The sequence below is a fragment of the Eretmochelys imbricata genome, chromosome 2, assembly GCF_965152235.1.
Source record: "Eretmochelys imbricata isolate rEreImb1 chromosome 2, rEreImb1.hap1, whole genome shotgun sequence".
Classification (NCBI taxonomy): domain Eukaryota; kingdom Metazoa; phylum Chordata; order Testudines; family Cheloniidae; genus Eretmochelys; species Eretmochelys imbricata.
The window spans coordinates 75,365,229-75,392,624 of NC_135573.1; the positions used below are offsets into that span (position 1 = coordinate 75,365,229).

The following is a 27,396-nucleotide window of genomic DNA, read 5'->3' on the forward strand; positions in this document are numbered from 1 at the left end:
CCGCAGCTCCCCTTGGCCAGGAACCACCACCAATGGGAGCTGCAGGGGCAGCAGGAGCCCGCACCCCAACCTCCTGCCTCAGCCCTGAGCCCCCTCCTGCATCCCAGCCCCACCCCAGAGCCTGCACCTCCAGCTGGAGCCCTCACCCCTCCCCACCCCAACCCCTTACCCCAGCCCCCTCCTGCACCCCAGGGCCGAGGAGAAGGCGCGAGGCAGGGGTGTTTGGTTTTGTGCGACTAGAAAGTTGGCAACCCTAGCTGGGGCAGGTTGGTGGAGAGGAGTTTGAGGCCCTAGTACCTCCTGTTGGCCCCCCCGCCTTGGCTGGCTACATCCCGCAGCCGCCCCCCAGGACAAGAGGTAGCCGGGCAAGCTGGACGGGCAGGGACGGGAACCCGCATGGGGACAGTGCCGGGAGCCCCCTCCCGGGCCCCGCAGGAGTGGGGTGACAACAACTATCCAGCTCAGCCGAAGGAAGGGCGGCCCGGCGCTGTGCAGCCAATGACCCCGCTCCCCGCGGGTCAGCGCTCAGGGACATGGGGCTGGGCCGCCCCGGGCACGGAGGCGGGGAGGCCGCCTCCTAGCAAGGAGAGGGGGATTTGCAGACGCTCCCTAGCTGCCCGCCCTCGCGCGGGAGGGGGCTGCCGTTGCCTGGAGACGGGACTAACGAACTCCGAGAGGAGAATCCAACGCCCCCAACCGCCACGGGGGCGGCGGGAATCGTCCGCAGCCCGGGAGCGGGCGGGGTCCTGCCCTGCTCTGCCTGGCCGCGGGGCGGACGCAGCACGTGAGTAACGGGGACTGGGCGGGGCCGGGTGCCGCGGGGCGGGCGGATCCCTGAGCAGAGAGTGGCGGCCGCGGGCCTCAGGCGGCTGCGGACGAGACAGCACCGTGTGACCAGCCCTCTGGCCTCCGCGTGGGGGACTTGTCTGGGCTGGGGGGTGACTACCCGTGGAGCCCTTCGAGCGTGGCCGCAGGCAGGCTCCGCTCCTCGGTCTCCCGCGCCGCGTCCCTCTCTCCTAGACAGTCTCCTCTCCTTCCTCGCTAGGCCAGCACTGCCTCCGCCTTGCACCCCCGCCCCATTGCTGTGTCCTCACTCTGCCCCGCCTCCCTCCTGCCCCTCAGTGCTGTACCTGGCCTGTTGCTTCTACCCCCTAGCTCTGCATGCATCCGCCCTTCCCTTCCCCCAGCCAGGCTCTGCTGCTCCTCCCCTCCCCCAGCGCTGCACCCACCCCACTGCTTCTCCTGCCAGGCTTGTACTCCCCATCCTCCCCCTCTGCTGGATAACCTCTGCTCCCATCCCCCAGCACTGCTCCTGCCCTACTGCTTCTACCCTGCTTTGTCACACCTGAACCCCTCCTTTGAATCAGGCTCTGCACCCACCCCACTGCTCTATCCCAGCTCTGCAGCCCTTCATTCCCCTGGGCTGGAAGTCCTGTCCAGTCCTATGATTCTATGATCCCCATTTCTGGTCAGGAAAAAAATGAGCGTAGAGACTATAGTTAGGTTTGAAGTAAAGTGTCTCTCTCACCTTGTACACAGAGAGGGCTTTCAAAGTGGAGTTAAGTGGGAGAGGAAGAACAGGGCATGACTGGCAGCAATGGCAGACCAGTGCTTGGGGATGGACTTTGATCTCAGTCTCTCATCACAGACCTGGGTAGGCAGTTCTGAAACAAGCCCCCAAGGAAAGAGTCAGAGTGTGAATGTCTCCCCTTGAAGGAATTGGAAGTCCCAGGGCTCCTGTTGCTTGGGGGGTCCTGTAGTAGACTGTGTAACATTTTTCTTGGTTTGGGTGGGACAGAGCACTTCCCTCCCTTATTTTGGTATCTGGATTCATCTGCCTTAAGTAGTTGCTGAAGTTTGGGGTCTTTCATAGTAGATAAAATTTGTAAAAGTATATTTTTGACAATCCTAAACCAGAACATTTAACTTCCCTTTGTACTTAATATCCAATTTTACTAGTATTTAAAGTGACTTAAATGTCATAGTAAATTATTTTTATTGACTTTTATAGTTTGCCTATCATGTAGGGCTTATGGGTAGGAATAGAAAATAGAAACTGCTTTTTTATTGGAAAAAAAGCATACGCGCCAAGTTAGGGTATTGCATAATTTTACATAACATTTCTAGATTTCTAGACCTTCTGCCTTAACAGTATGAGCAAGAAACAATATTGAATACTGATAACATTATGCCTCTTTTAAGCTCACCATTCTTTACTTCCTAAGGGCTTGTCTACACAAAATGTTACTTCCAAAGTGGCTTGTCTACCACTTTAACTATATTGATATAATCAAAACATTATTATTATACTGGTAGTTATACCAGTATATGAAGGTGCTTTTTACTGTTATAGCTATTGACTCACGGGAGTGAGATGGAGTATTATACCAGGATAACTATATTGTTTAAAAAAAAATCAAACCCCTAATCAACATAATTGTACCAGTACGAAAATGGTGTGTACAGCAGGCCTAAGTATTGAACTCTTTTTATTATGTGTCTGAATTGTGTTGTCTTTGATTTAGTATATAGGCTCCTTTTGGCATTGACTTTTTTTGTATAGTACCAAGAATCCATTAGTGCTCAGTATAAGTACAGGTTTCAGAGTAACAGCCATGTTAGTCTGTATTCGCAAAAAGAAAAGGAGTACTTGTGGTACCTTAGAGACTAACCAATTTATTTGAGCATAAGCTTTCGTGAGCTACAGCTCACTTCATCGGATGCATACTGTGGAAAATACAGAAGATAAAAACATCTTCTGTATTTTCCACAGTATGCATCCAATGAAGTGAGCTGTAGCTCACGAAAGCTTATGCACAAATAAATTGGTTAGTCTCTAAGGTGCCACAAGTACTCCTTTTCTTTTTACAGTATAAGTACTGTTATGTAGAACCCTGTAAACCTAACAATTTAAAAACAATCCCCTTTTCCTGCACTCACAATGGTATGTTTTAAATTAATCAAGTAAAACTTTTGGGATGTTTTCAAACTATCCAAAGTGATTTTATTTGAATACAATTGAAAATAGTTATTTAATTTGAATTATTGAGCTGTGGAGCACAAACTGAGAAAAATTTAAATGTTGGTTTTATTCTTGCTGCATTTTTATGCCTTAACTAGGTGTGTGGGTGTGCATGCTTGCCTATGTTGTTTTTTGTTCTTTTATGTGGGAAAGAGAAAGAAGTGTTAGCTTGTTGCCTTCAGCTGCTCCAGTCATTATTGAGATACTGATGATTTCCTCTACTATTTTCTCTGTTTTAATCCTTCCCCCAAGCCCTCCTTCAAGGCCCCTTTCAAATAGCAAGCCTCTGAGTGCAACCCAAACACTTTTTAATATATTTAACACCATTTTAAATGCTAGATATAAAGCGGGGTTTGGGGTGGAGGCTGATAGCTTGTGACCCGCCCATGTAATAACCTCGCGACCCTCTGAGCGGTCCCGACCTCCAGTTTGAGAACCCCCGCTGAAAGGTAATGCAGTGTAGTTGCCTTGAATGGTCCCTTAAAATATGTGCTAACTACTTATGCTAAACAATCTGTTCCACTCTGCATTTAGCTGTGAGGCTTGGAGTACCTTTCCTAGACCTTGCATGGTGACAGGTTTCAATGGTAGCCGTAAAAAGAAAAGGAGTACTTGTGACACCTTAGAGACTAACCAATTTATTTGAGCATAAGCTTTTGTGAGCTACAGCTCACTTCATCGGATGCATACTGTGGAAAGTGTAGAAGATATTTTTATATACACACAAAGCATGAAAAATACCTCCTCCCACCCCACTCTCCTGCTGGTAATAGCTTACCTAAAGTGATCACTCTCCTTACAATGTGTATGATAATCAAGTTGGGCCATTTCCAGCACAAATCCAGGGTTTAACAAGAACCTCGGGGAGGGGGGGTAGGAAAAAACAAGGGGAAATAGGTTACCTTGCATAATGACTTAGCCACTCCCAGTCTCTATTCAAGCCTAAGTTAATTGTATCCAATTTGCAAATGAATTCCAATTCAACAGTTTCTCGCTGGAGTCTGGATTTGAAGTTTTTTTGTTGTAATATAGCAACTTTCATGTCTGTAATCGCGTGACCAGAGAGATTGAAGTGTTCTCTGACTGGTTAATGAATGTTATAATTCTTGACATCTGATTTGTGTCCATTTATTCTTTTACGTAGAGACTGTACAGTTTGAGCAATGTACATGGCAGAGGGGCATTGCTGGCACATGATGGCATATATCACATTGGTGGATGTGCAGGTGAGGGTACCCATAGCAGTGTTGCTGATCTGAAGGTAAACATTGTCCCCAAAAGTAAAATAGTTATGGGTAAGGACAAAGTCACAAAGTTCAGCCACCAGGTTCAGATCAGCGGCACTGCTATGGGTACCCGCATGGCCCCACAGTATGCCAACATTTTTATGGCTGACTTAGAACAATGCTTCCTCAGCTCTTGTCCCCTAACGCCCCTACTCTACTTGCGCTATATTGATGACATCTTCATCATCTGGACCTATGGAAAAGAAGCCCTTGAGGAATTCCACCATGATTTCAACAATTTCCATCCCACCATCAACCTCAGCCTTGTCCAGTCCACGCAAGAGATCCACTTCCTGGACACTACAGTGCTAATAAACGATGGTCACATAAACACCACCCTATACCGGAAACCTACTGACCACTATTCCTACCTGCATGCCTCCAGCTTTCACCCTGACCATACCACACGATCCATCGTCTACAGCCAAGCTCTGCGATACAACCGCATTTGCTCCAACCCCTCAGACAGAGACAAACACCTACAAGATCTCTCTCAAGCATTCTTACAACTACAATACCCACCTGCGGAAGTGAAGAAACAGATTGATAGAGCCAGAAGAGTTCCCAGAAGTCACCTACTACAGGACAGGCCTAACAAAGAAAATAACAGAACGCCACTAGCCGTCACCTTCAGCCCCCAACTAAAACCCCTCCAATGCATTATTAAGGATCTACAACCTATCCTGAAGGATGACCCAACACTCTCACAAATCTTGGGAGACAGGCCAGTCCTTGCCTACAGACAGCCCCCCAACCTGAAGCAAATACTCACCAGCTACCACATACCACACAACAGAACCACTAACCCAGGAACCTATCCTTGCAACAAAGCCCATTGCCAACTGTCCCCACATATCTATTCAGGGGACACCATCACAGGGCCTAATAACATCAGCCACACTATCAGAGGCTCGTTCACCTGCACATCCACCAATGTGATATATGCCATCATGTGCCAGCAATGCCCCTCTGCCATGTACATTGGTCAAACTGGACAGTCTCTACGTAAAAGAATAAATGGACACAAATCAGATGTCAAGAATTATAACATTCATAAACCAGTCGGAGAACACTTCAATCTCTCTGGTCATGCGATTACAGACATGAAAGTTGCTATATTACAACAAAAAAACTTCTAATCCAGACTCCAGTGAGAGACTGCTGAATTGGAATTCATTTGCAAATTGGATACAATTAATTTAGGCTTGAATAGAGACTGGGAGTGGCTAAGTCATTATGCAAGGTAACCTATTTCCCCTTGTTTTTTCCTACCCTCCACCCCCCTCCAGACGTTCTTGTTAAACCCTGGATTTTTGCTGGAAATAGCCCACCTTGATTATCATACACATTGTAAGGAGAGTGATCACTTTAGATAAGCTATTACCAGCAGGAGAGTAGGGTGGGAGGAGGTATTTTTTCATGCTTTGTGTGTGTATAAAAATATCTTCTACACTTTCCACAGTATGCATCCGATGAAGTGAGCTGTAGCTCACGAAAGCTTATGCTCAAATAAATTGGTTAGTCTCTAAGGTGCCACAAGGTCTCCTTTTCTTTTTGCGAATACAGACTAACACGGCTGTTACTCTGAAACAATGGTAGCCGTGTTAATCTGTATCAGCAAAAAAAACGAGGAGACCTTGTGGCACCTTAGAGACTAACCAGTTTATTTGGGCATAAGCTTTCGTGGGCTAGAACCCACTTCATCAGACGTATGAAGTAAAAGATACAGGAGCAGGTATAAATACATGAAAGGATGTGGTTTGCTTTACCAAGTGTTAGGTCAGTCTAATAAGACAAATCAATTAACAGCAGGATGCCAAGGGAAAGAAATAACTTCTGAAGTGGTTTCCCCAATACTAATTTCTCTCTACTGTTACACACACCTTCTTGTCAACTGTCTGTAATGTGCCACTCTCTTATCATTTCAAAAGTTATTTCTTTTCCCTTGGTATCCTGCTGTTAGTTGATTTATATCGTTAGACTGCTTAACACTTGGTAAAGCAACCCACATCCTTTCATGTATTTATACCTGCTCCTGTATCTTTTACTTCATACATCTGATGAAGTGGGATCTAGCCCATGAAAGCTTATGCCCAAATAAATTGGATAGTTTCTAAAGTCCCCCAAGGACTTCTTGTTTTTTTTCCCCTAGACCTGAAGAAGATCCCCGTGTGGCTTGAAAGCTTGTCTCTCTTACAACAGAAGTTGGTTCAATAAAAAATATCTCATCCATCTTGCTCCCCTATCCTCTAAGACAGGGGTGGGCAAACTTTTTGGCCCGAGGGCCACATCTCAGTGGGAATGCAGGGCCATGAATGTAGGGCTGGGGCAGGGGTCTGGGAGGGGGAGTGGGGTGCAGGAGGGGGCTCAGGGCAGGGGGTTCAGGTGCAGGAGGGGATGTGGAGTGTGGGAGAGGCCTCAGGGCTGGGGGTTGGGGTGCAGGAGGGGTTTGGGGTGCAGGCTCTGGCCTGGCGTTGCTTACCTTGAGCGGCTCCAGAGTGGCAGTGGGGCTAAGGCAGGCTCCCTGCCTGCCCTGGCCCTGCATAGCTCCTGGAAGTGGCTGGCACCACATCTGGGGCGGCAGAGGGCTCCGTACTTGCCTCTGGGTACCTCCCCTGAAGCTCCCATTGGCCATGGTTCCCTGTTCCGGCCTGTGGGCTGTAGTTTGCCCACCCCTGCTCTAAGAATATAATTTAATGGCAGTCAAATAATATTGTGCTCCTACATTAGTTGTACTGAACAGTGTGAGTTACTCTCTACCCTACTCTGGATCATGAAGCAAAAGCGAGTCTCATAATTTAGTTTTTTTTTTTTATTTTCTAATGTAACAATTTTATAGAGTATCAGGAAATAATTAGCTTCCGAGATCTGAACACTGCTACAAAATATTCATGTTCAGCTGGAGTCAGAAATATGTTTATAGTTATCCAACACAGATGTGGTCTTTGGCAACGGATATTCAATTAAAGTATAACACACAGAGATGCAACTTCATACTGTTTAGTAGTGTGATCTTTTCCTTTTTTGTTTTTAAAATAACTTGTGTTCCTGCCAAACTTTTATCTCATTTAATTTTTGTAATTTTTGCAGCTAAACTCAAGTAAGTATAACACATGTAAAAATAAGATATGGTTCTCTAACAAGTTGTGCCTATTCTTTCAAACCATATAGAAGTTTTAAAATACAAAATAAAATTGAAATGGGAAATTAAATTAGAGATGGCTCTGTATTATTGATTTGTGTATTTAAAACAGTATTATATTGTACATATTCTGCAATGATCATGCTTCATTTAGAACTAGAAAACAATACTGGTATCTTCATAAAAGGGAAACATGGACTTATAATATTCTTGAAAAGAGCTATTTTTGTCTTAACAACAAACATATTTTTTTAGATCTAAATCCTGCAAAGATATGTGCAGGTGCTTAACTTAAAGTTCAATGGGATGACTTATTTATTTAATGGGACTACTCCTATATTTAAAGTTAAGCAAGTTACTAAGTGTTTGCAAGATCAGTGCCTCAAAGTGAAATCTTGCTTTATAGAATAAATAGGCCTGTAAATATTGTCCTTCATTCACTTTTTGAGGGACAATCATATTAGGAGGATTTTAGCCTTTCAGCATACCACAGCAAGGCCAGTTGTGGCTAGGAACTACTTTTAGCCAAGTATAACACCACACATACTCTTTAAATAACACCTAAAGCACCAGGTGAAAACACTGAAGTTTAATATGAAAAAATTAGAAGATTAAAATTAACCCTTAGTTGTTTTCAGTCTTGTGGTACACAGTTTATTGCTGATTTATTGGGTTTTCTGGGGTGATGTTGATTGACCTAGAGTAGGGGTGGGCTAACTTTTTGGCCTGAGGGCTATGTTGGGTTTCTGAAATTATATGGAAGGCCGGTTAGGGGAGGCTGTGTCTCCCCAAAGAGCCAAGTGTGGCGTGGCGTGGCGTGGCCCCTGGCCCCATCCGAGCCCCCCCCCGCACTTCTCTCCCCCTGATGTCCCTCCCACACGGGGACTCCTGCCCCATCTAAAGTCCCCTGACAGCTCCCCGGACCTCCTGCCCCTGACCTCCCCCTGCTACCCCATCCAACCCCTCCTCCTTCCTGACTGCACCCCCCCGGGACCTCTGCCCCCATTCAACCCCCCTGTTCCCTGCCCTCTGACCACCCCGACCCCTATCCACACCCTTGCCCCCTGACCACCACCCCGAACTTCCCTGCCCTCTATCCGACCCCTCCTGCTCCCTGCCCCCCTATCGCGCTGCCTGGAGCACCAGTGGCTGGCAGTGTTACAGCCGTACCGCCCAGAGCACCAGGACAGGTAGCCGTGCTGCCCGGCTGGAGCCAGCCATGCAGCACAGAGCACCGGGTCAGGGTGCAGCTCAGCAGCTGCGCTGCCACCCAGAGCATTGTGCCTGATGGCGCACTGAGCTGAGGCTCTGGCGGAGAGGGAACAGCAGGGGAGGGGCCGGAGGCTAGCCTCCCAGGCCAGAAGCTCAGGGGCTGGGCAGGAGGGTCCCGCAGGCCATAGTTTGCCCACCTCTGATCTAGAGTGATAAAATGTAAAGTATATGTATTTTGTAAGTCACACTGAATGAAATCTTGGCTCCATTGTAGTCAGTGGGAGTTTGGCCATTGACTTCAGTGGAGTCAGGATATCACTAGGGCCCTATCAAATTCAAGGTCCATTCTCGTCAGTTTCATGGCCAGAGGATTTTAAAATTGGTCAAATTTCATGCTTTCAGATGTTTACATCTGAAATTTCATGGTGGTGTAACCCTGGGGGTCCTGACCCAAAGTGGGATTGTGGGGAGAGTGGATTGCAAAGTTGTTGTAGGAGCGGATCCCAAGATTGCCACCCTCACTTTTATTCTGCCTAGGCAGCAGCCTCTGAGCTTTCTGTAGTTAGAGGAGGTTCCAGGAGGTGAAGGTGGGTAGGCTCTGCCCCATGTAGGGATTTCCCTACCCTCCCCACCCCTCCCCCCCCAGTTTTGTGAACTAGTTACATGCAATGTTGCCAATTTAGTGATTGTTTGGAAATTTGAATTGTAATTGAAACATTAATACACACTTTAAAAGCATATACAGTGTATGATAAAATGTGTATCTGAAAAAGTATACTAGATTTGAAAAGTATGAACATAGACTAGCTTCCTTATACAGCTGCTGTTTTTTTATGACAATGTCAGTGCATTCATTTTGGTGATGTTGGCCAACCTAATCATTTCAAATTATGATTTGTAAGCAAAGTCTAAATGAGCTCTCCCTGACAGCTAGTGATGAGCTAGGGGCTGCGGGAAAAGGCTTCAGGACCAGATTGTATTAACATTCACACCTAATCTACCTACGTATTCAGCAAATAGAGCTGTGTTGCCCAAGTGATAGATTTTGGCTGGGGTTGGGTTACAAATCACTTGAATGCGGGCAAGAGAGGTAATGAAATGTTGTTGTTCTTATTGTATGAGTAAAGGGCAGTGGAACTGTACTTCGCCTGTGTTGATTGAGGGCATCAAGAGAGAGAGTGGGGACAGGTGTTTTGCTTGATGGTCTGCCTGAGTCACAAGTACTATTTGACCTGCCCCTCTCCACTGTTTAAAGACAGAGCTGATTAGGCTCCATAGATAAGAAAAGGAGTACTTGTGGCACCTTAGAGACTAACCAATTTATTTGAGCATGAGCTTTCGTGAGCTACAGCTCACTTCATCGGATGCATACCGTGGAAACTGCAGCAGACTTTATATATACACAGAGAATATGAAACAATACCTCCTCCCACCCCACTGTCCTGCTGGTAATAGCTTATCTAAAGTGATCATCAGGTTGGGCCATTTCCTGCACAAATCCAGGTTTTCTCACCCTCCACCCCCCCACACAAATTCACTCTCCTGCTGGTGATAGCCCATCCAAAGTGACAACTCTTTACACAATGTGCATGATAATCAAGTTGGGCCATTTCCTGCACAAATCCAGGTTCTCTCAACCCCCTCCCAAAAACCACACACACAAACTCACTATCCTGCTGGTAATAGCTCATCCAAAGTGAGGGAGAATGGTCACTTTGGATGAGCTATTACCAGCAGGATAGTGAGTTTGTGTGTGTGGTTTTTGGGAGGGGGGTGAGAGAACCTGGATTTGTGCAGGAAATGGCCCAACTTGATTATCATGCACATTGTGTAAAGAGTTGTCACTTTGGATGGGCTATCACCAGCAGGAGAGTGAATTTGTGTGGGGGGGTGGAGGGTGAGAAAACCTGGATTTGTGCTGGAAATGGCCCAACCTGATGATCACTTTAGATAAGCTATTACCAGCAGGACAGTGGGGTGGGAGGAGGTATTGTTTCATATTCTCTGTGTATATATAAAGTCTGCTGCAGTTTCCACGGTATGCATCCGATGAAGTGAGCTGTAGCTCACGAAAGCTCATGCTCAAATAAATTGGTTAGTCTCTAGGGTGCCACAAGTACTCCTTTTCTTTTTTGAATACAGACTAACACGGCTGTTACTCTGAAACTCTCCATAGATAGTCTTTGTTTTGTTAAGTGACCACTACAGCTGAAATCACTGATGATCAGGTCTAAGTGCTTAGATCTGCTGTAGGACAGTGTTTCTGTGGAAGAGGCGGCCTAGCCTGCACTAGCAGTGAGGTTCCCCCACTGAGAGCTCAGCTGAAATCACTGAGAGCTGGGTGGAACCTCAAGAGACCAACTCACAGAGGTCACAGTGGCAGGTGGCAGCAGAAGGTGATGGCACAGGGCCATTGGCAACAGCTCGATGGAGTGAACGGTGGCACAATGAACAACAGTGGCCAGAGCGAACAGTGAGCAACTGGAGGAACAAGCAAGGTGCCTTCTTGCACCCCACCTGGGAGGTGACCTCACGTGAAAGCACCTCTGAACTCTGACTCTCCACTGACCAAGGAAAACACTGGTGAGTGGGGTGAGGTGGAGGGAAAAGTGGGGGGGCACGTTAAATAAACATTTGTTTGTTTAAACTATATTTTAGTGACTGTGCTCCAGAATGCTAGATTTGTGACTGGGAATGGAAATTTTATATAAATATGTTTCCTAGTAGGCCAAGATTTTTAAAATGCTTTATTTGCCAAGGTTGTTATCTCACATCGTTGCTATCTTGAGAGGTCACTATGTTGGGGAGTTTCTGTACTAAACATTTTTATTATTGTAATTTTTTACATAAGAATGACCATACTGGATCTGACCAATGGTCCATATAGCCCAGTGTCCTGTCTTCCGACAGTGGTGAAGGCGAGGTGCTTCAGAGGGAATGAACAGAACAGGTAATTATCTAGCGATCGATCCCCTGTTGCCCATTCCCATCTTCTAGCAAACAGGCTAGAGACTCTCAGAGCATGGTGTCCCCTCCCCGTCCTGGCTAATAGCCACTGATGGACCTGTTCTTCAGGAATTTACCTTTTTTTTTTTTTTTTTTTTTTAATCCTGTTATAGTTTTGGTCTTCACAGCATCCCCTTGCAAAGAGTTCCACAGGTTGACTTTACGTTGTGTGAAGAAGTACTTTTTGTGTTTTTAAACCTGTTGCCTGTTAATTTCATTGGGTGACTGCTAGTTCTTGTGTTTCTGAAGGATTAAATAACATTTCCTTATTCACTTTCTTCACACCAATCAAGATTTTATAGACCTTTATTATATCCTCCCTTAGTCGTCTCTTTACTAAGATGAAAATTCCCAGTCATTTTAATCTCCCCTCCTGTTTCATACCCCTAATAATTTTAGTTGCCCATCTCTGTACCTTTTCCAATTCCAGTATATCTTTTTTGGGATGGGGTGACCAGATCTGCACACAGTATTCAAGGTGTGCACATACCATGGATTTATATAGAGGCAATATGATATTTTCTATCTTAATATCTATCCCTTTCTTAATGATTTCCAACATTCTGTTTGCTTTTTTGACTGCCGCTGCACATTGAGTGGATATTTTCAGAGAACCATCCACAATGACTCCAACATCTTTCTTGACTGTTCACAGCTAATTTAGATCCCATCATTTTATATGTATAGTTGAGATTATGTTTTCCAATGTGCATTACTTTGCATTTATCAACATTGAATTTCATCTGCAATTTTGTTGCCCAGTCACACAGTTTTGTGAAATCCCTTTGTAACTCTTTGCAGTCTGCTTTGGACTTAACTATCTTTAATAGTTTTGTATTATCTGCAAATTTTACTACCTCACTGTTTACCCATTTTTCCAGATCATTTATAAATATGTTGAACAGTAATGGTCCCAGTAGCGACCTCTTAGGGGTACCACTATTTATCTCTCTCCATTCTGAAAACTGATAATTTATTCCTACCCTTTGTTTCCCATCTTTTAACTAGTTACTGATCCATGAGAGGACTTCCCTCTCATCCCATGGTGGCTTACTTTTCAAAAGTCAATTTAAATTAAATAATTTTAAAAAAAATTATATTTGTTTTAGAAGTCTAGTACTGTTATGTGTTTTTGTGTAATTTGCATTTTCCGTATGTTAAATTTGCATTATCCTAACAAAACATTTAGTTTATTCATATCTCTTTTATATGTTGCAGATCAAAGTGAAAATGAAAAGCCAAAAAACAATGCAACAATTTTTCCACTCAAAGGCCTCAAAAACCAACCAAGGTGACGAACGCATCAAGAACCGAGAATATATCAACATGTCATTTGAAGGTTCAAGTGGTGTATTGACATCCGACCAGCCCGACGCACAAATACAGCTACCTACTGAAGAAACAGTGTCTCCAAAACCTAAAGGCAGTTCCCGATGTTTGTCAGTCAGAGTTACAAAAGATGGCTACTGGTGTACATCTTGCAAAAAAGCTGACAAAGAAAGAAAGCTTTCCAATGCTATAATTGGTAAAAGTGGAGGAGCTTGGTTTGTCAGACTGATCAGCAAAGCCAATGCTGACAAACTACATGAAAAGGCTGCAGAACACGATGCCTCTGGAGTGCATCAACATGCAGAAAGCCTTATAAGCCCACTTTCAAAAGCCAGTTTTAGAAGTACTTAATGAGGCTGTTAAGAATGCTGGAGACACAACATAGTTCTTGCAAACAAACATGACTGTGGCATCATACTTTCTGTTTAAGCAAGAGATACCACACACTACAAACTGGAGGCCAAGGTTAAGTGCATTGTCATTTGTTCATCCTGAAGTTGAACACTGGTTCCGAGCAAGACCAGCAAACGCTTACTGTCTTTCTGCAAGAAACTCAGCTGACTGGCTAGAAGCATGTGGTGCAACAGTGAAAGACTCACCAGTTGAAAAAGTGAAGAACTCTCTCACCACATTCAAAAAATTTGCATACATGGCTGATGAATGCACCGATTCAAATGGGCATCAAGTATTAAGTCATTGTGTACATTATCTTGATGTCAGTGGTAGGGCAGTAGATGCATTTCTAGATGTCCAAGTTATAGAAGACATAAGCTGCATCTGTGACAACTCACACCTTCGAAGAGTTAAATGCTTGTCAATTGGACTCCAAACAGATGGCTGCTTGTGCATTTGATGGAGCTGCAAACTTCTCTGTAAGACATGGTGGAGTACAAGCTTTGCTCAGAGAAAAGTGTAACCCTAATCTCTCCTCTACACACTGCAGAGGCCATCTACTCCAACTAGCGCTAGTACGAGCCGCAGAGTCTTCAAAAGACATTAAAAAAAGCTATACATTTAATGTCTTCATTATATTCTTTTTTCAGCAAGAGTAAAAAAAAAACAACCCTGAATATCTTGGAAAATATAGAAGATACACTGGGACCGAAGTTCAAATTAGTCCAAACTGTGAAAACCCACTGGCTTTCTCATGAGTGATCCTTGGCTGTTGCCTTAAAATTACGCCAGCCATTCTTACTGGCTTTGGAAAGTATCTACTAAGATGGGATGGATCTAAGTAGTGAGGCTAGTGGATTATTTTTGCTACTACATTCAGAAAAGACTATTGCCATTCTCTCTTTTGTAAGTCTATTGTTGAAACCACTTGGGTCATTAACAGCAGTAGTAGAACTTTGTCCAGCAATAGAAGCTACATTTGGATCAATCAGAGTACTGGAAGAAGCAAAGATTTCAGTCCGGAAGTTGACTAATGAAGGCATTTATATTGAATCCTTAAGTGAAGAGGACAAAAAGTTTTAAGACAACTGAAAAAGTACACAGACTCGATTCTTAAAAATAGACAACAGCGACTTCTTGATTCTGCTCAACCTCTACGTAGCTTTTACAGATCCCTGTCCTATAAAACACTGATAGTTGAGTGGAGTGAGGCACTACCAGCAATGGGGCTGCCATGTGCTCAGGACAGAATAGAGAATTTGAACACAGAGTGGAATATCATATGGCGAATGAATGAAGATTTGACTTCAGCTTCTTTTTTATCACCGCTAGTGGCTCGACCCGATCCTTGCGCTACGTTTCCTGGGATGAAAGAAGTAGGAATTCATCTCTTGTTACTCCCAGTCACAGCAGCTACAGCTGACTGTTCTTTTTCATCATTGAACTGAATTTTGTGTTCTGAAAGAAGTTGCCTTCTGCCTCATCATGTGAATGAACTAATGAGCATATCAATTGAAGGAATGGAAGTACCGGACAAACGAGAAGCCATCAAAGATGAATGCGTTGCATTGAAGAAGTTCATTAACAGAGCTGTGCAAAATTTTAACAAGAAACCAAGAAGGATGTAGATGTAGTGCTTCATAGAAGCCTTGAGTAGCCAACTTCAATTTGTGTGGTGATTTTAAAACATGAGTTAAATTTAATAAAATGGTCATGAAACATTTTTCAGTTTTTACTGTGGTGCCATATAGCCCACCTTCACCCTCATGGTCTCACCCCTCATCAGCCCTGACTCCCCCCCACCCCCGTAAATGCGAAACCCCCCCCCCATTTCAATTCCTGAGGAAAACACTGCCCCCATGCGCCCCAGCCGGGGACTCCTAGCTGCTAGTCCAGGCCAGTGACAGATTAAGGCAGGGGCCACCACCCCCTGGCCAATCTGGGGGCTGCCTGGAAAAATGGGTGCCCAGCCCCAGAAGAAGCCCCAGGGTGGAAGTCCCAACTAGGTCACCCTGAGCCTCAGCAGGAGCCATTGGGGAAGAAGCCCTGGGCACCCTGAACCTCAGGTGCAGCCGTGGGGCTGAAGCCTCGAGCCCGGGCAGCCTTGAGCCAGGACTGCCCTGATGAAGTGTGAGAAACTGCTACCCATAGGAATTTGCTATCTGTAGCAATTACTCAAATGTAAGCAACTGCTATCTGATGTAGCAAATTCCTACTACAGATATAGCAGTTTCAGTTTCTCACACTACACCAGCCAGAGCAGAAGCGCCTGGCTAGAGTCACTGGGGGAGGAAGTCCAGATCTAAGGTAAGGGTGGGGTGGGGGGAGCAGAAGTCCTGAGCCCAGGCTGGAGCTGCTGGGTGTGACCTGAGCTCTAGCTGGAACAACAGGGAGAAGAAGGCCAGAGCCTGGGATGCCCTGGCAGGAGCTGCTGGGGGAGGAAGCCACGAGTTCGGCACCCAGAGCTGTGGCAGGAAATGCGGGGGAGGGCACAGAAGCCCGGAGCCCAGCTCCCGGGCACCTGCAGTGCAAAGTAAGTGTGTACCACCAAGTTCTGGAGGTGGGTCTGATCTCCCCACCAAGAGTAGTGACGCAGGGGAAGGACAACTCCTGTCCGTCCCCAGTGTGGCTGGACTAGCAGCTTAGAGCCCCAGGCTCCCAGCAGCAGGGAAGATCAGATTTCACAGGGAAGGGCTGATTTGCGGGCAGTAGGGGATTCCTGGAGCTGCAGCTGCCCCACTTGAAGTAGTGTGGCGATCCGCAGATCTTCATTTTGTCAGGGATATTTTTAGTAAAAGTTAGGAACAGGTCATGGCTTCTGTGAATTTTTCTGGTTTGCCCTTGACCTGTCCCTGACTTTTACTAAAAATATCCCTGGCAAAATCTTAGCCTTACTTATGGTTAGGGTGACCGGATGTCCCGTTTTTATAGGGACAGTCCTGTTTTCTGGGACTTTTTCTTATATAGGCACGTATTACCCCTCACCCCCTGTCCCATTTTTTCACAGTTGCTATCTCGTCACCCTACTTATGGTTAATGTGACAAAACAGTGTCAGTAGAATTGGGTAATGCACCAGAACCGTAATTCTCTATAGGGATGCCAGCCTGCTACTACCCTATTCCCAAAACCATTAGGAAATTGTTATACTTGCTTAGATGGTGAGAAGTTGAGCACTATGTATTTTCATGTAATCAACATTGATAGAACCACCAAAGGTATATAACGCTATTCATTGAGTTGGGGTCCTTTTTATACAGGACCAAAGTTGCTTTAATGTTTAGACATAGCAGTGAATTGCTTTTTTGTTTTGTTTTGCTATCATTGCCATTGTTGTTATAACATAACTTGTAATTGATCGGCGTTCATGCCAAAAGGCCACTAGGATCTCTGCAGCAACAAAAATGACATAAAAATGTTTAGCAAATAAAGCAGTATAGTTGAATGAAGTCCAGCGTTGGACCACAACTATAAAAATCTCAATATTCTGCCATTCATTTAATATTGGGTTTTTGGAGAAGATTTATGGCATGGTCCAGTAAATAATATTGAGGGTGGAAAAGAGCTTTCGTGTAGCCTATTCACTGGCTGGTTGAGTTGAGTTAATTTGTTCCCTCTGGATGCTTGTTTTTTATGCTGCTGGGTAAATTATGCTGTTGTAAGATTAGGTGAATGTCAGGAGCTCTTGTAGTCTTTTTCACTATTACTTAAATCTAAATAAACAAATTATCCAGCATTCAAAATAAACCTCATCCAAATGCAAATAGGCCTCACTTTCATAATTTATTATGTTGAAATTGTAATATTATCAGACTTTGGCTTGCTTACAATAAACAAATAGAAAATAATTGAATGGGGACTGTTACAAGAATTATACAATAATATAAAAAAAATACATCAATGAATGATAACCGAAGTATATCATCTGCCAGGTATATAAACTATTGCAATGTGTTTTTTCTTTGTTACACCATTATTTCTTTAAAAAAAAATTGAGTTCAAAAGTGGTCTTCAGTTTTAATGCTCAGAGTAAGAGATGTGATTTGTATGAACATATGGAGCAATTATACCGAAACTAAGTTTCCTCAATTCTGTTGTTACCATGGTAACCAGTATTCACTGTATTTCGTTTAAACATATAAAACAGAATGGAAAGAGTCAGTTTAAGATTTGCTGTTCTACTCAGTAGAAATGTTACATTACATGATATGTAGTGGTGCTGTAGCTATGTTGATTGCAGGATGTTAGAGAGACAAGCGTGTATCGCTCACCAACAGAAGTTGGTCAAATGAAAGATATCACCAAACCCACCTAGTCTCTCTAATATATAACATGGTGTTTATTTTTAATTACATGTAAGGAGGCAGATCAAATAATCAATGTGCCTAATAGAATGAACATCAGCAGTACTCATCCTTTTAAATATTTTTGGTTGAGTCTAAGAGTACAAGGATATTTGACTACCCAACATCAGCAATGGAATTGAGGTAGCTCCAGTGCTCTTTCACCAGCCAAGACTTTCTAACCTCAAAGGAATAGGGAAGAGAATAATAAACCTGGTGCTATTGTTCTGGCCTAAGGACTCATGGGAAGGAAATGAAGACAGGTGCTGCAGTAGCATCTTTACCCCAATGTTATTTATATATCTCAGGTACTTAAATGGCCCTCATTACCACAATATCCGAGCACCTCACAATCTTTAATGTGTTGTTGTACCGTCACAATATCCCTGTGTGCTAGAGAAGTACTATTATCCCTGTTTTAGGGGTGGGGAATTGAGCCACAATGAGATTAAGTATCTTCTCTAAGGTCACACAGGAAGCCTGTGACAAAAGAAGGGAATTAAATTGGGGTCACTGAAGTTCCAGGCTAACACTCTAATCATTTGGCTGTTCTTCCTCTCTAGATTATGCTAGTAAACTGTCACAGATTACTGTCCCAGACATCTTAATGGGATTTGGATTTAGTGTTTGCTGTGTGACACAATGTGAAACTCTAAGGGATACACAGAAATACACCCCTGTTGTACATAACTCCATGCTTGTCTCTGGATAATACAAAGGCTTTGCTGTGTTCTAGGGTTTGTAATTCATAGGCTTTCCTGTCTTCCTAACAAATGGTGTCAAAATAGCTCTGTCTGGAGTGACTCACCAATGTGGGTGCCAATCTCAGGGCAGACTTTTACAAACCAGGGCACAAACCTGAAACTGGTTTTATGTTCTATAATTAGATTTCATCAGCCAAGTATTAAGTGTGAACTCCTCAAGCACTATAACAGCCTTAATATAGAATCGCAGACAGTCCCCTTGGGCACTTCAGTTTATCCTGCCACTCAGGCAAGCCTGCTTTTGCGATAGATGGCCGCACCAAAAATCATGACAATATTCAGGTTATTACCAGACCAAAGGACCAGTCACTTACTCCAGGTCAATTATACCTTAGATCTCTCACAAAAGACAATGTTTGTAGCCAATCCTATATTAAACTAACTAAAGGTTTATTAGGAAAAAGAAAAGTTATTTATAAGGTTAAAGCATGTAAACATACACACACAAATGAGTTACAAAGTCATAGGTTTCCAAAAGTAATAGAAGCTGCTGTAATGTTCAAACTCTTTATGTCCTTGAGGGCTAACCCAAGCTAAGCAGCTTGGGGATCCCTTTCTTATGCTTAGAAATACTACCCTCTCCAAATTCCAAGCAGTATAGTGATACAGATCTTCTGGCCAGGGATTTTTATTCACTTCCTCCAGAGTTCAAACAGTGATGGGATGAGGGTTTGTGCACGTCCCTTCTTCATGGGTATGGGAGAGCAATTAATAAAGTCTTTTGTCAATTGATGTTCCACAATGGTTCATCTGGTGTCTGTAGGCCTTCTTTTGTTGGACAGAAGATGATATCTCTACCAAGATTGAAATAGTCATTTACCATTAATGCTTCTTTCCTGACTCTGGAAGTTTCCAGTTTCATAGCAAACACTTTTATAGTTACAAAGCAAAGTTACATATTACCTTATGACATGGGATACTGATATTATAAGTAAGATTAATGCATGCAGCAACTCACAAGCATTTCATAAATTCCAAACATTAAACACTTCCCTATAAATCTAATACCTGTTTTAACAATACTAACACACAGGTGAGTCAGACTGATTTCCAGCTATGCATTTGTCAGTGTTCAGTGAGGCTTATGGGCCTTAACATGAGATGGCACCTGGTCTGCCAGCGTTACACTGTAAGGTGGTGATTCTGTCTTAGGTAACATGCCTGAAGCACATTATCTGAGAATTTACAATCTTAAATAGAAAACAGTCAAAGAAAATGGGGAGAAAACAAAATACTTAAGTAATAGCTGGAGAAATGAGTTTATCATTAAGGCTAAGATTTTGTCACAGATATTTTTAGTAAAAGCCACAGCCAGGTCACAGGCAATAAAGAAAAATTTCACAGAAGCCATGACCTTTACCTGACTTTTAATAAAAAATATCTGAGATAAAATGGGAATCTGCAGGTCTGCACATTGCCTGCAGCGGGATAGCTGCGCGGCGACTAGGAGCTCCAGGGGCCCCCACTGTGAGTTGGATGTCAGAGCTCCAGGGTCCCCCGCCACCCAGGGCTGGGAGCTGCAGGGCTCCTGTTGCTTGCAGCATCTGGGCGCTGCGGGGTACCCCTGTGGCCCACAGCTCCAGGAGTTCCCTGCCAGCTACTGCCGCCGGGAGCTGCAGGGTTCCCCCGCTGACTGCAGCTCTGGGGGCCCGTGGCGGCTCATGGCAGCCAGGAGCTGTGTGGTTCCTCGCCACCTGCAGGGGCCGGGAGCTTTGGGGTTCCCCCACTGCCTGCGGCAGCTTGGAGCTCCAGAGGCTGCTAGAGGTGGCGGGGGTACCTCGCAGCTCCCTGCCCTCATGGGCGGCAGGGGACCCTACAGCTGCCTACCACTGCTGGCTGAAGTCACAAAGGTCTCTGGAAGTCACAGATTCCACGACTTCCGCAACCTCGGTGACTAAATTGTAGCCTTACTTAAACTTCTTTATTGCTTTATTCTTCTGTTCTGTGCTGATTTTTTTTTACAAAAAGCTTTATACTGAATCTGCCAAATCTTTGTTTATGGGAGCTGGCTGGCCTGCTCACCCCATGTAAAAGATTAAGAGGAACTGTGTGGCCTCCATTTTGTTTTCAATTTTCTGTCTCTTCAGGCCCAGTCCTTTCCCATTTCTTTCCCTCAAACCTTTTCTCTGGAGAATCCAAGTTAATTTAGGATTCACCCCAACATCATCTTAGTTTAATTTAAAATCCTTTTACATTACACAGGTTTACATTAATATATTTCAGTAAATGATTTCAGCATGTACTTTGAAATCTTATATTCTAGATGTTGGCTTCCTTCATGTTGAACTGTCTAAAGATCAGTGCTGGACTTGTTTTGAGCCTCAAGAAATATAAAATGTTCAATGAAGTTTTTGCCCTTTTGTTGTCAGGTTACATACCTAGAGATCCTTTACCCGAGTCTGCAAAAGATCTGTTAGAGAGCATTGGTGTTCCATCTGTTTGTGAAATTGATCACTGGGGAAGTTGATTAAAAATTCTACTCTTTTACACCCAGAGTATTCTTTCAAAGAAAAAGATGGAAGCCCCATAGTATAAGGCATTTGAAGCTAGAATGCGCAATTTTAATGGCACATATCCTGGAGGGAACTGTCTTGCCTTTGTCAAGGTAATGAAATATAGCAGATGCCAATACATCTTTTTCTGTCTTTAATTTCACTTTTGTGGTGTGTTATAAAACAAGCAAATAAACAAATTATACAGCCTTATCTGATCTTCTCTTGAACATGTTTTAACGAAGGGCTAGATTATTGATGGTAAAAAAAAATCTTCTATCTTAGATGTGTGTAACCTTAATTTGGATGAACAGGTTGGATGTTCTAAATTTTTGTTCTTTTAGGTAGTAATAATTTGGCTGTGTAGACTTGGACATCCATATTTGGCTGACATTATAGCTTCTCATCAGCTGTTTCTATTTTTTTAATGTCCAAGTAATTTTAAAAGGAACCTACATTTCCAGTCATAGAAGAGGAAGTGTATTCTTTCACACTGCATTTAGCCCATGGATGGATCTGATTGATAGCTGTGTGCACCCATGAGAAAACAGAATCCTACAAATGTTGTTTAGCAACACCCTTTCACATATAAGTAAAGATATATTTCCATTTTAAGGACAAAGTGCTGGAGGGATGTTGTTACTCAATCTTCAGAAGGGTTAATGGTACAGTAGTAATGTTCTGCCTAGGGCCCTAGATATGAACAGGGCCTTTTGGTACTAGGCACTACACAAACACAAAGTAAAAAGACAGTCCCAACCCCAAAACACTTACAATCTTAAGCAGAAGATCAGAGGCAATAGTGGATATGCCAGATGAATGGGGAGAACACAAGGAAACTGAGATAGTACTGGTCAACATGATAGGCAGTGGTCACAACACAACAACTGCTTAACTGTTGTCTAGTTTTCTGTAGGCATCATGGCAGAGAAGAGTTTTAAGGAAGGATTTGAAAGAGGTCAGTGGGGTAGGCTTGTGGATGTCTACAGGGGGTCTCCTTCTATGTATGGGGAGGTGGCACGAGAGAAAGTGATGTAGGCTGCTATCATGGGTAGAATGGAGTTGGTACTATATAGCTTCATAGTGTGTAAGAGACGATAGCGCACCACTTGTTGAGAAGTTAGTTTTTTACTCCATTCCACTAATGTATACATTGGAAAATCATCACAGAAATGGGTGATCTGTCCTCTAGAGAAAGTGTTCCCTCTAATTTTTTACATCCATGTGCGGAATGAATTTTGTTATGTTCACCAATATGGGGGTGATGTGTGCTGGGGGTTGGGCCGTGGGGTTCAGACTGTGAGAGGGGGCTCAGGGCTGGGGCAGACAGTTGGGATGTGGTGGGGTGCGGGCTCTGGGGTGGGGCCAGGAATGAGGGACTCGGGGTGCAGGCTGTCCCGGGGCTGTGGCAGGGAGAGAGGACTCCCCCCAGCCCTTTCTTGCTGCAGCAGCTTGATGCCAGGTGAGAGGTGCCTCTCCCCAGCCATGGCAGCTCCGGCCTGGCTGGGCCGGGCTAGGGGAGGGGCTCCTCTCCCTGGCAGCTCCAGCAGGCCCGGTCCGATCCGGGATAGGGGCCGCACAGCTTACAGAGCATTTAGGTCTAGACGTGGACTGATTGGGGTGCTTCAGGTCAGTGGCCGTAGCTGTTTTGGAGAGCGCATACAGTGGCTACTGGCATTATGTTTGGCTCAAGCCAGTCCTGTGACCTCTCCACTTTCAATAGCACTATCCTCACAAATTACAGAAAACTAACAAATCCTTCCATGCAAAGAATTAACATTTGTGTTTCCTAAGAAAATGCTCAGCCATGCCGACATATTATTACATATTTATGGTAATGATGTACCATAGGCAAAATTTTGATAAGGATGTGCTTGAGTTTTGCAAACTAAATGGGCACTTGCATTGCCACTTGGGGTGAAATTGCATTTACACGCTTCCATCATATATTAGTTGAGAGAAAAAGCATATTGCACACCTAAACAAGAACAAATGATACTGGTGGTATGGCCATCTATTTAAGGATACAACATAATTAACATAATTAAGTTTGACAATTATACTTCTAAACTTATTCCAATAACTATTTTATTCTTAGGGGGAGAGTTCTAAAATCACATTATTTGCATATCTCAAATGTGAACCAAACTTTTTTTATTAACTTTTGTCCTTTTGGCAATCAACAGGTTGTTTTGGTATGCAGTAGAACTATTTCAGATCAGTGGGTCATTTCTTGCAAATTCCACTGTAAGCCACCACTTCACCTTTCTTGCTTTCTTCTTTGTCACTTTTCATGTTACTCTCTCATGATAAAATTCTAATGGAAAACTTTTTATCCCTCCTTCAAATAAGAGAAATAAAGAGAGATCCCTTAGTAATACAATGGAAAGGGATTCTTCTATTTCTTCCTAATGCTCCAAAGAACAGTGGGTTTATATCCCATAATGGATCACAGAAGTCTAAACAAATACATGAAGCGGCTGAAGTTTTGTATGGTGACAGTAATATTGTTAATTTCTTCCCTATATCCAGAATATTGGTTTGCAGGTCTCGAATTAAAGGATATGTATTTACACTATACTCTTCAGAAATACGTCAAATTCTGTGCGACACCAATGCTTCCAGTATTTAGGCCTGTTGTTAAGACTCTCCTTGTTCCCAGGAGTTTTCATTAAATGCTTGGCATTCGTGGCAGGATCTCAGAGCAGACTATAACATGTGTACTTGTCTCTTGATGATTGGCTGATAAGAGACCACTAATCCAGGAGGCGCTCAAAATAGTTTGCCACTTGTTCCAGTCTTTAGACTCCAGATCTTCAACACTGTATCTTCCTGAAGACAGATTTTTGCCTATGTTAAGTATGTTTCTTAAGCTTCAATTGCAATCCACAGAACCTTACCCTCCCACTCCTGTTATAGGCCCATAACCTCTGGCTGAGTTACTGATTTTAAATCTTGATTTTAAAGTTACAGAGAAACCAGCATTTACGCTAGTTCAAACCAGCAAATTACTCTGTGCCCCATGCTATAGAGGAAGATGACAAGCTGTCAGATTTTGTCTCTGACTGCTAGGTCAATTTTTATCCTTTCATATGTCATTCCCATCCTCAGACTCAAAGCTGAAGAACAGTGCATTGACCCGCTCTAAACAATATGGATATTCAGATGTGTCTGCCTCCTGTGGGTTGTTCATTTGTCTGTGGTGGACAAAACCAGAATGTAGTGGTAGAGGTGTCCCCTTCATTTCATTCTGCAAGGCATTCCTTGATTAAAGACCCCTCTCTTCAGAATCTGTGTACAGAACAGCTGATAGAAAGATCCATTTCTCTTGGAGTTGAGCCAAATGTTCCTGTGTGTTTCCTCCAGGTCCCCTTATTCCCAGGATTCTGTGGAGAATTGGAGAGAAGGCTAATTGCCCTGCTGAACCTGGCAGTAGATTCTCCATTTTCTGGATCTCTTGTCCCTCAGGCACAGTCAGATTCTCCTTGCTGATTCTAAGTTCATTATTCTGATCATCTGAATGCTGCGTGTTTGATCTGTTTAGATCATGATTGCTCTGTAGAAGTCTAGAAGATTCTGATGGAAAAGCAAGAAAACTTCTCCGTAAAATGGAAATGGTTTTCCATCTAGATGACAGAAAGGATCTGATTCTCAACACTTTTCCATTTTCTTTGTTCTGGACTACCAACTGTATCTCAAACAGTGTAGTCTCTCCTTCAGTTCCATAAGAGTACATCTGGCTACAGTTTTGGCTTTTCACCCATCAGTTGGACTCTATGTTCCTTCAACCTACAGTGACAATGATTTTAAAAGGCCTATTTCACTTATGGCCTCCTGCTGGGAAGCAGCCTGTGTCCTTGGACTTTAAATGTAGTACTTAGCAAATTAATGGAACCACTGTTTGAACCACTGTCAGCATGTTTGGTGCAACCTGTCTCATTTGGATCACATAATGTTGAGATTCAGGTATTAATAGCAGGTTCACTGTATATAGCATTCCATAGGTGCAAGATGGTCTTCTTGCTAACAGCTCAGATATTTGTCAAAGATGATCCCCATTTTTCTCTTCAACCAAGCCATACCTGTATCATTTCCCCCAAGCCTCATTCTCTGTCAGTGGAAGTTTGGCTACCCTGTTCACATATTAAGAAGGCCATGAGTTACTGTCTAAACAGGACTAAATAATTCTTCATAACAGCTAGTTTATTTGTAGTTTATGGAAATAACCCCAGAGGATCCTTGTCTCATGCTATATGATCTGTTAATATTTTTTAAATGAGCTGGAGCCTTGCTTCATTCAATGCATAAAAGGCATTTCTGCCTCAGCTGAGTACACATTTTTTCCTTCAGTAAATCCTAGACTCTACTGAAACCTATGTTAAATGCTGAAATTGAAAAATGAAGCACTCAAAAGTCAGGAAATACCCACATTAACAAATGATGGTTGTCTTAACTCTACATCCTTTTCTATATGCATTACTAGAGAGTCTTTAATTACATGACCACATATTTGTTTTTGGTTAAGGTCTCTGTTTCATTCACAGTGCCGGTTGGATGGTGCACAATCAATGAGGCGGGAATATGTTGTGAATGAGAAGATAGCTTTGCTGATGTTTTCCTTAATTTTGGCCTAATTCTGTTTACACTTACCAGATACAGAGATTTACACTGATTTAACTAGGGGACATGTTTGGGCCTCCAATGGACCAAAGGACAGTGGTCTGGTATATAGCGTAATACAGAAAGGGAATGTACTAAACAAAGAAGCATTTCTTGAATTTTGATTTTGCAACTTCACTATTCTTTTAACATATGTGCTTTATTTATATAATATATATAAAATGAACTGTAGCGTATCCTAGAGCTTTGATGTGGGTGGGATTTATAATGAAAAGTATTAATCATTATTTGCATTATGTGGATAATAATTATAATTACTAGAGTTCAAATTTCTTTAATTTTAAACTTTTTAAAAATTTTTTACTTTAAATTTTGCTCAAGTGTGTAAAATGATGTCCTTGCTCTTAATGAGGAATTTCTGGTCCTTTCATTTGAGATGTTGCTGTAATAAATTTGATATCTTTAATAGCTATCCTGACAAATGATTATTTCTGTTACAGTAGTTTAAAATACCAACAAAGTAATTAAAAAAAGTTGAATATGTGCATTGCAGCTTCAGACATATTTAATGAGGTGTGAAATAGAATGTAGAAGCATTTACACATTGTATACCTGATGAAGCTAAACATCCACAGTGGTTTTCCATTATTTTTACTTTTTTGTGTGGAGTAATATACAGTGACTTCAGAAAGGTATATTGTGGTAATAGTGACAATGTGGTGTTTGTCTTCATATGTCACTTCAATAAATATTTTAACACAAATTGCCTTGAGTCTCTGCAAATCATGCAGTGTTGTCTCATACAGAAGTAGCACTGTTAAGTATTGAGCGATTTAACAGATTTGTCATAGTAATACTTCTGTTGTTGCTGATTTGCCTCTCATACTAGCTTATATCTGGCTGAGATTTGCTGCTTCAGGTTTTAGTTATTTCTTTGTGCATGGTAGTATTAAGAGAAGGCAGCTCAGAAATAGATGGTCAGTTACACTTGTGAATATGCGTATTCCAGTACTTGAATAGACTGAGGTTGGGATTTTCAGAGGTGCCTAAAAGAGTTAGGTGTCCAATTTCCTTAGGCTCCTTTGAAAATCTCAGAGTGAGATAATAGTTTTTTGTCTCCTGCCTTGGGTTTATCAGCTATGAATTTTACAGTTGGGGTACTTTTACAATTGTTTCAATAAGGCCATTGTTTTGTGAATAACATAGACGGTGACACTGTTAGTAGCTGGAATTCAAAAATTCAAAACCTGCTCTTAACATAGTGTACATACAAAAACGATGAGGAGTCCTTGTGGCACCTTGGAGACTAACAAATTTATTTGGGCATAAGCTTTCGTGGGCTAAAACACACTTCATCAAATGCATGGAGTGAAAAATACAGTAAGCTATACAGGTTTCAGAGTAACAGCCGTGTTAGTCTGTATTCGCAAAAAGAAAAGGAGTACTTGTGGCACCTTAGAGACTAACCAATTTATTTGAGCATGAGCTTTTGTGAGCTACAGCTAACTTCATCGGATGCATACCGTGGAAACTGCAGCAGACTTTATATATACACAGAGAATATGAAACATACCACACAGACTATGCTGACAGCTTGTGCCACACGCTCTCAAAGAAACCGCGGAATCACCTGATCAACATCCTCTACAGCAAACAGGGAAAGATTAAGAATGAGCTCTCAAAAATGGATACTCTCATAAAAAACCAACCTTCCACACAAACTTCCTCGTGGCTGGATTTTACTAAAACTAGACAAACCATTTACAACGCACACTTTGCTTCTCTACAA

At 43.1% G+C, this 27,396-nt stretch overlaps 1 protein-coding gene and 1 long non-coding RNA gene across 2 annotated transcripts in view; both read left to right on the forward strand.

Annotated features, from left to right (window-relative positions):
• The first annotated feature begins 533 nt into the window (after window positions 1-533).
• Window positions 534-27,396, forward strand: part of CCDC178 (coiled-coil domain containing 178) — a 368,653-nt gene continuing 341,790 nt past the window's right edge. The window contains 2 exon segments of the mRNA XM_077809023.1: window positions 534-773; window positions 775-784. Coding sequence (XP_077665149.1) covers window positions 534-773; window positions 775-784 — 250 coding nt within the window.
• Window positions 10,769-15,113, forward strand: LOC144261127 (uncharacterized). The gene is made up of 3 exons (XR_013345157.1): window positions 10,769-11,245; window positions 11,514-11,612; window positions 12,887-15,113. It is a non-coding gene; the product is annotated as an uncharacterized LOC144261127 (long non-coding RNA).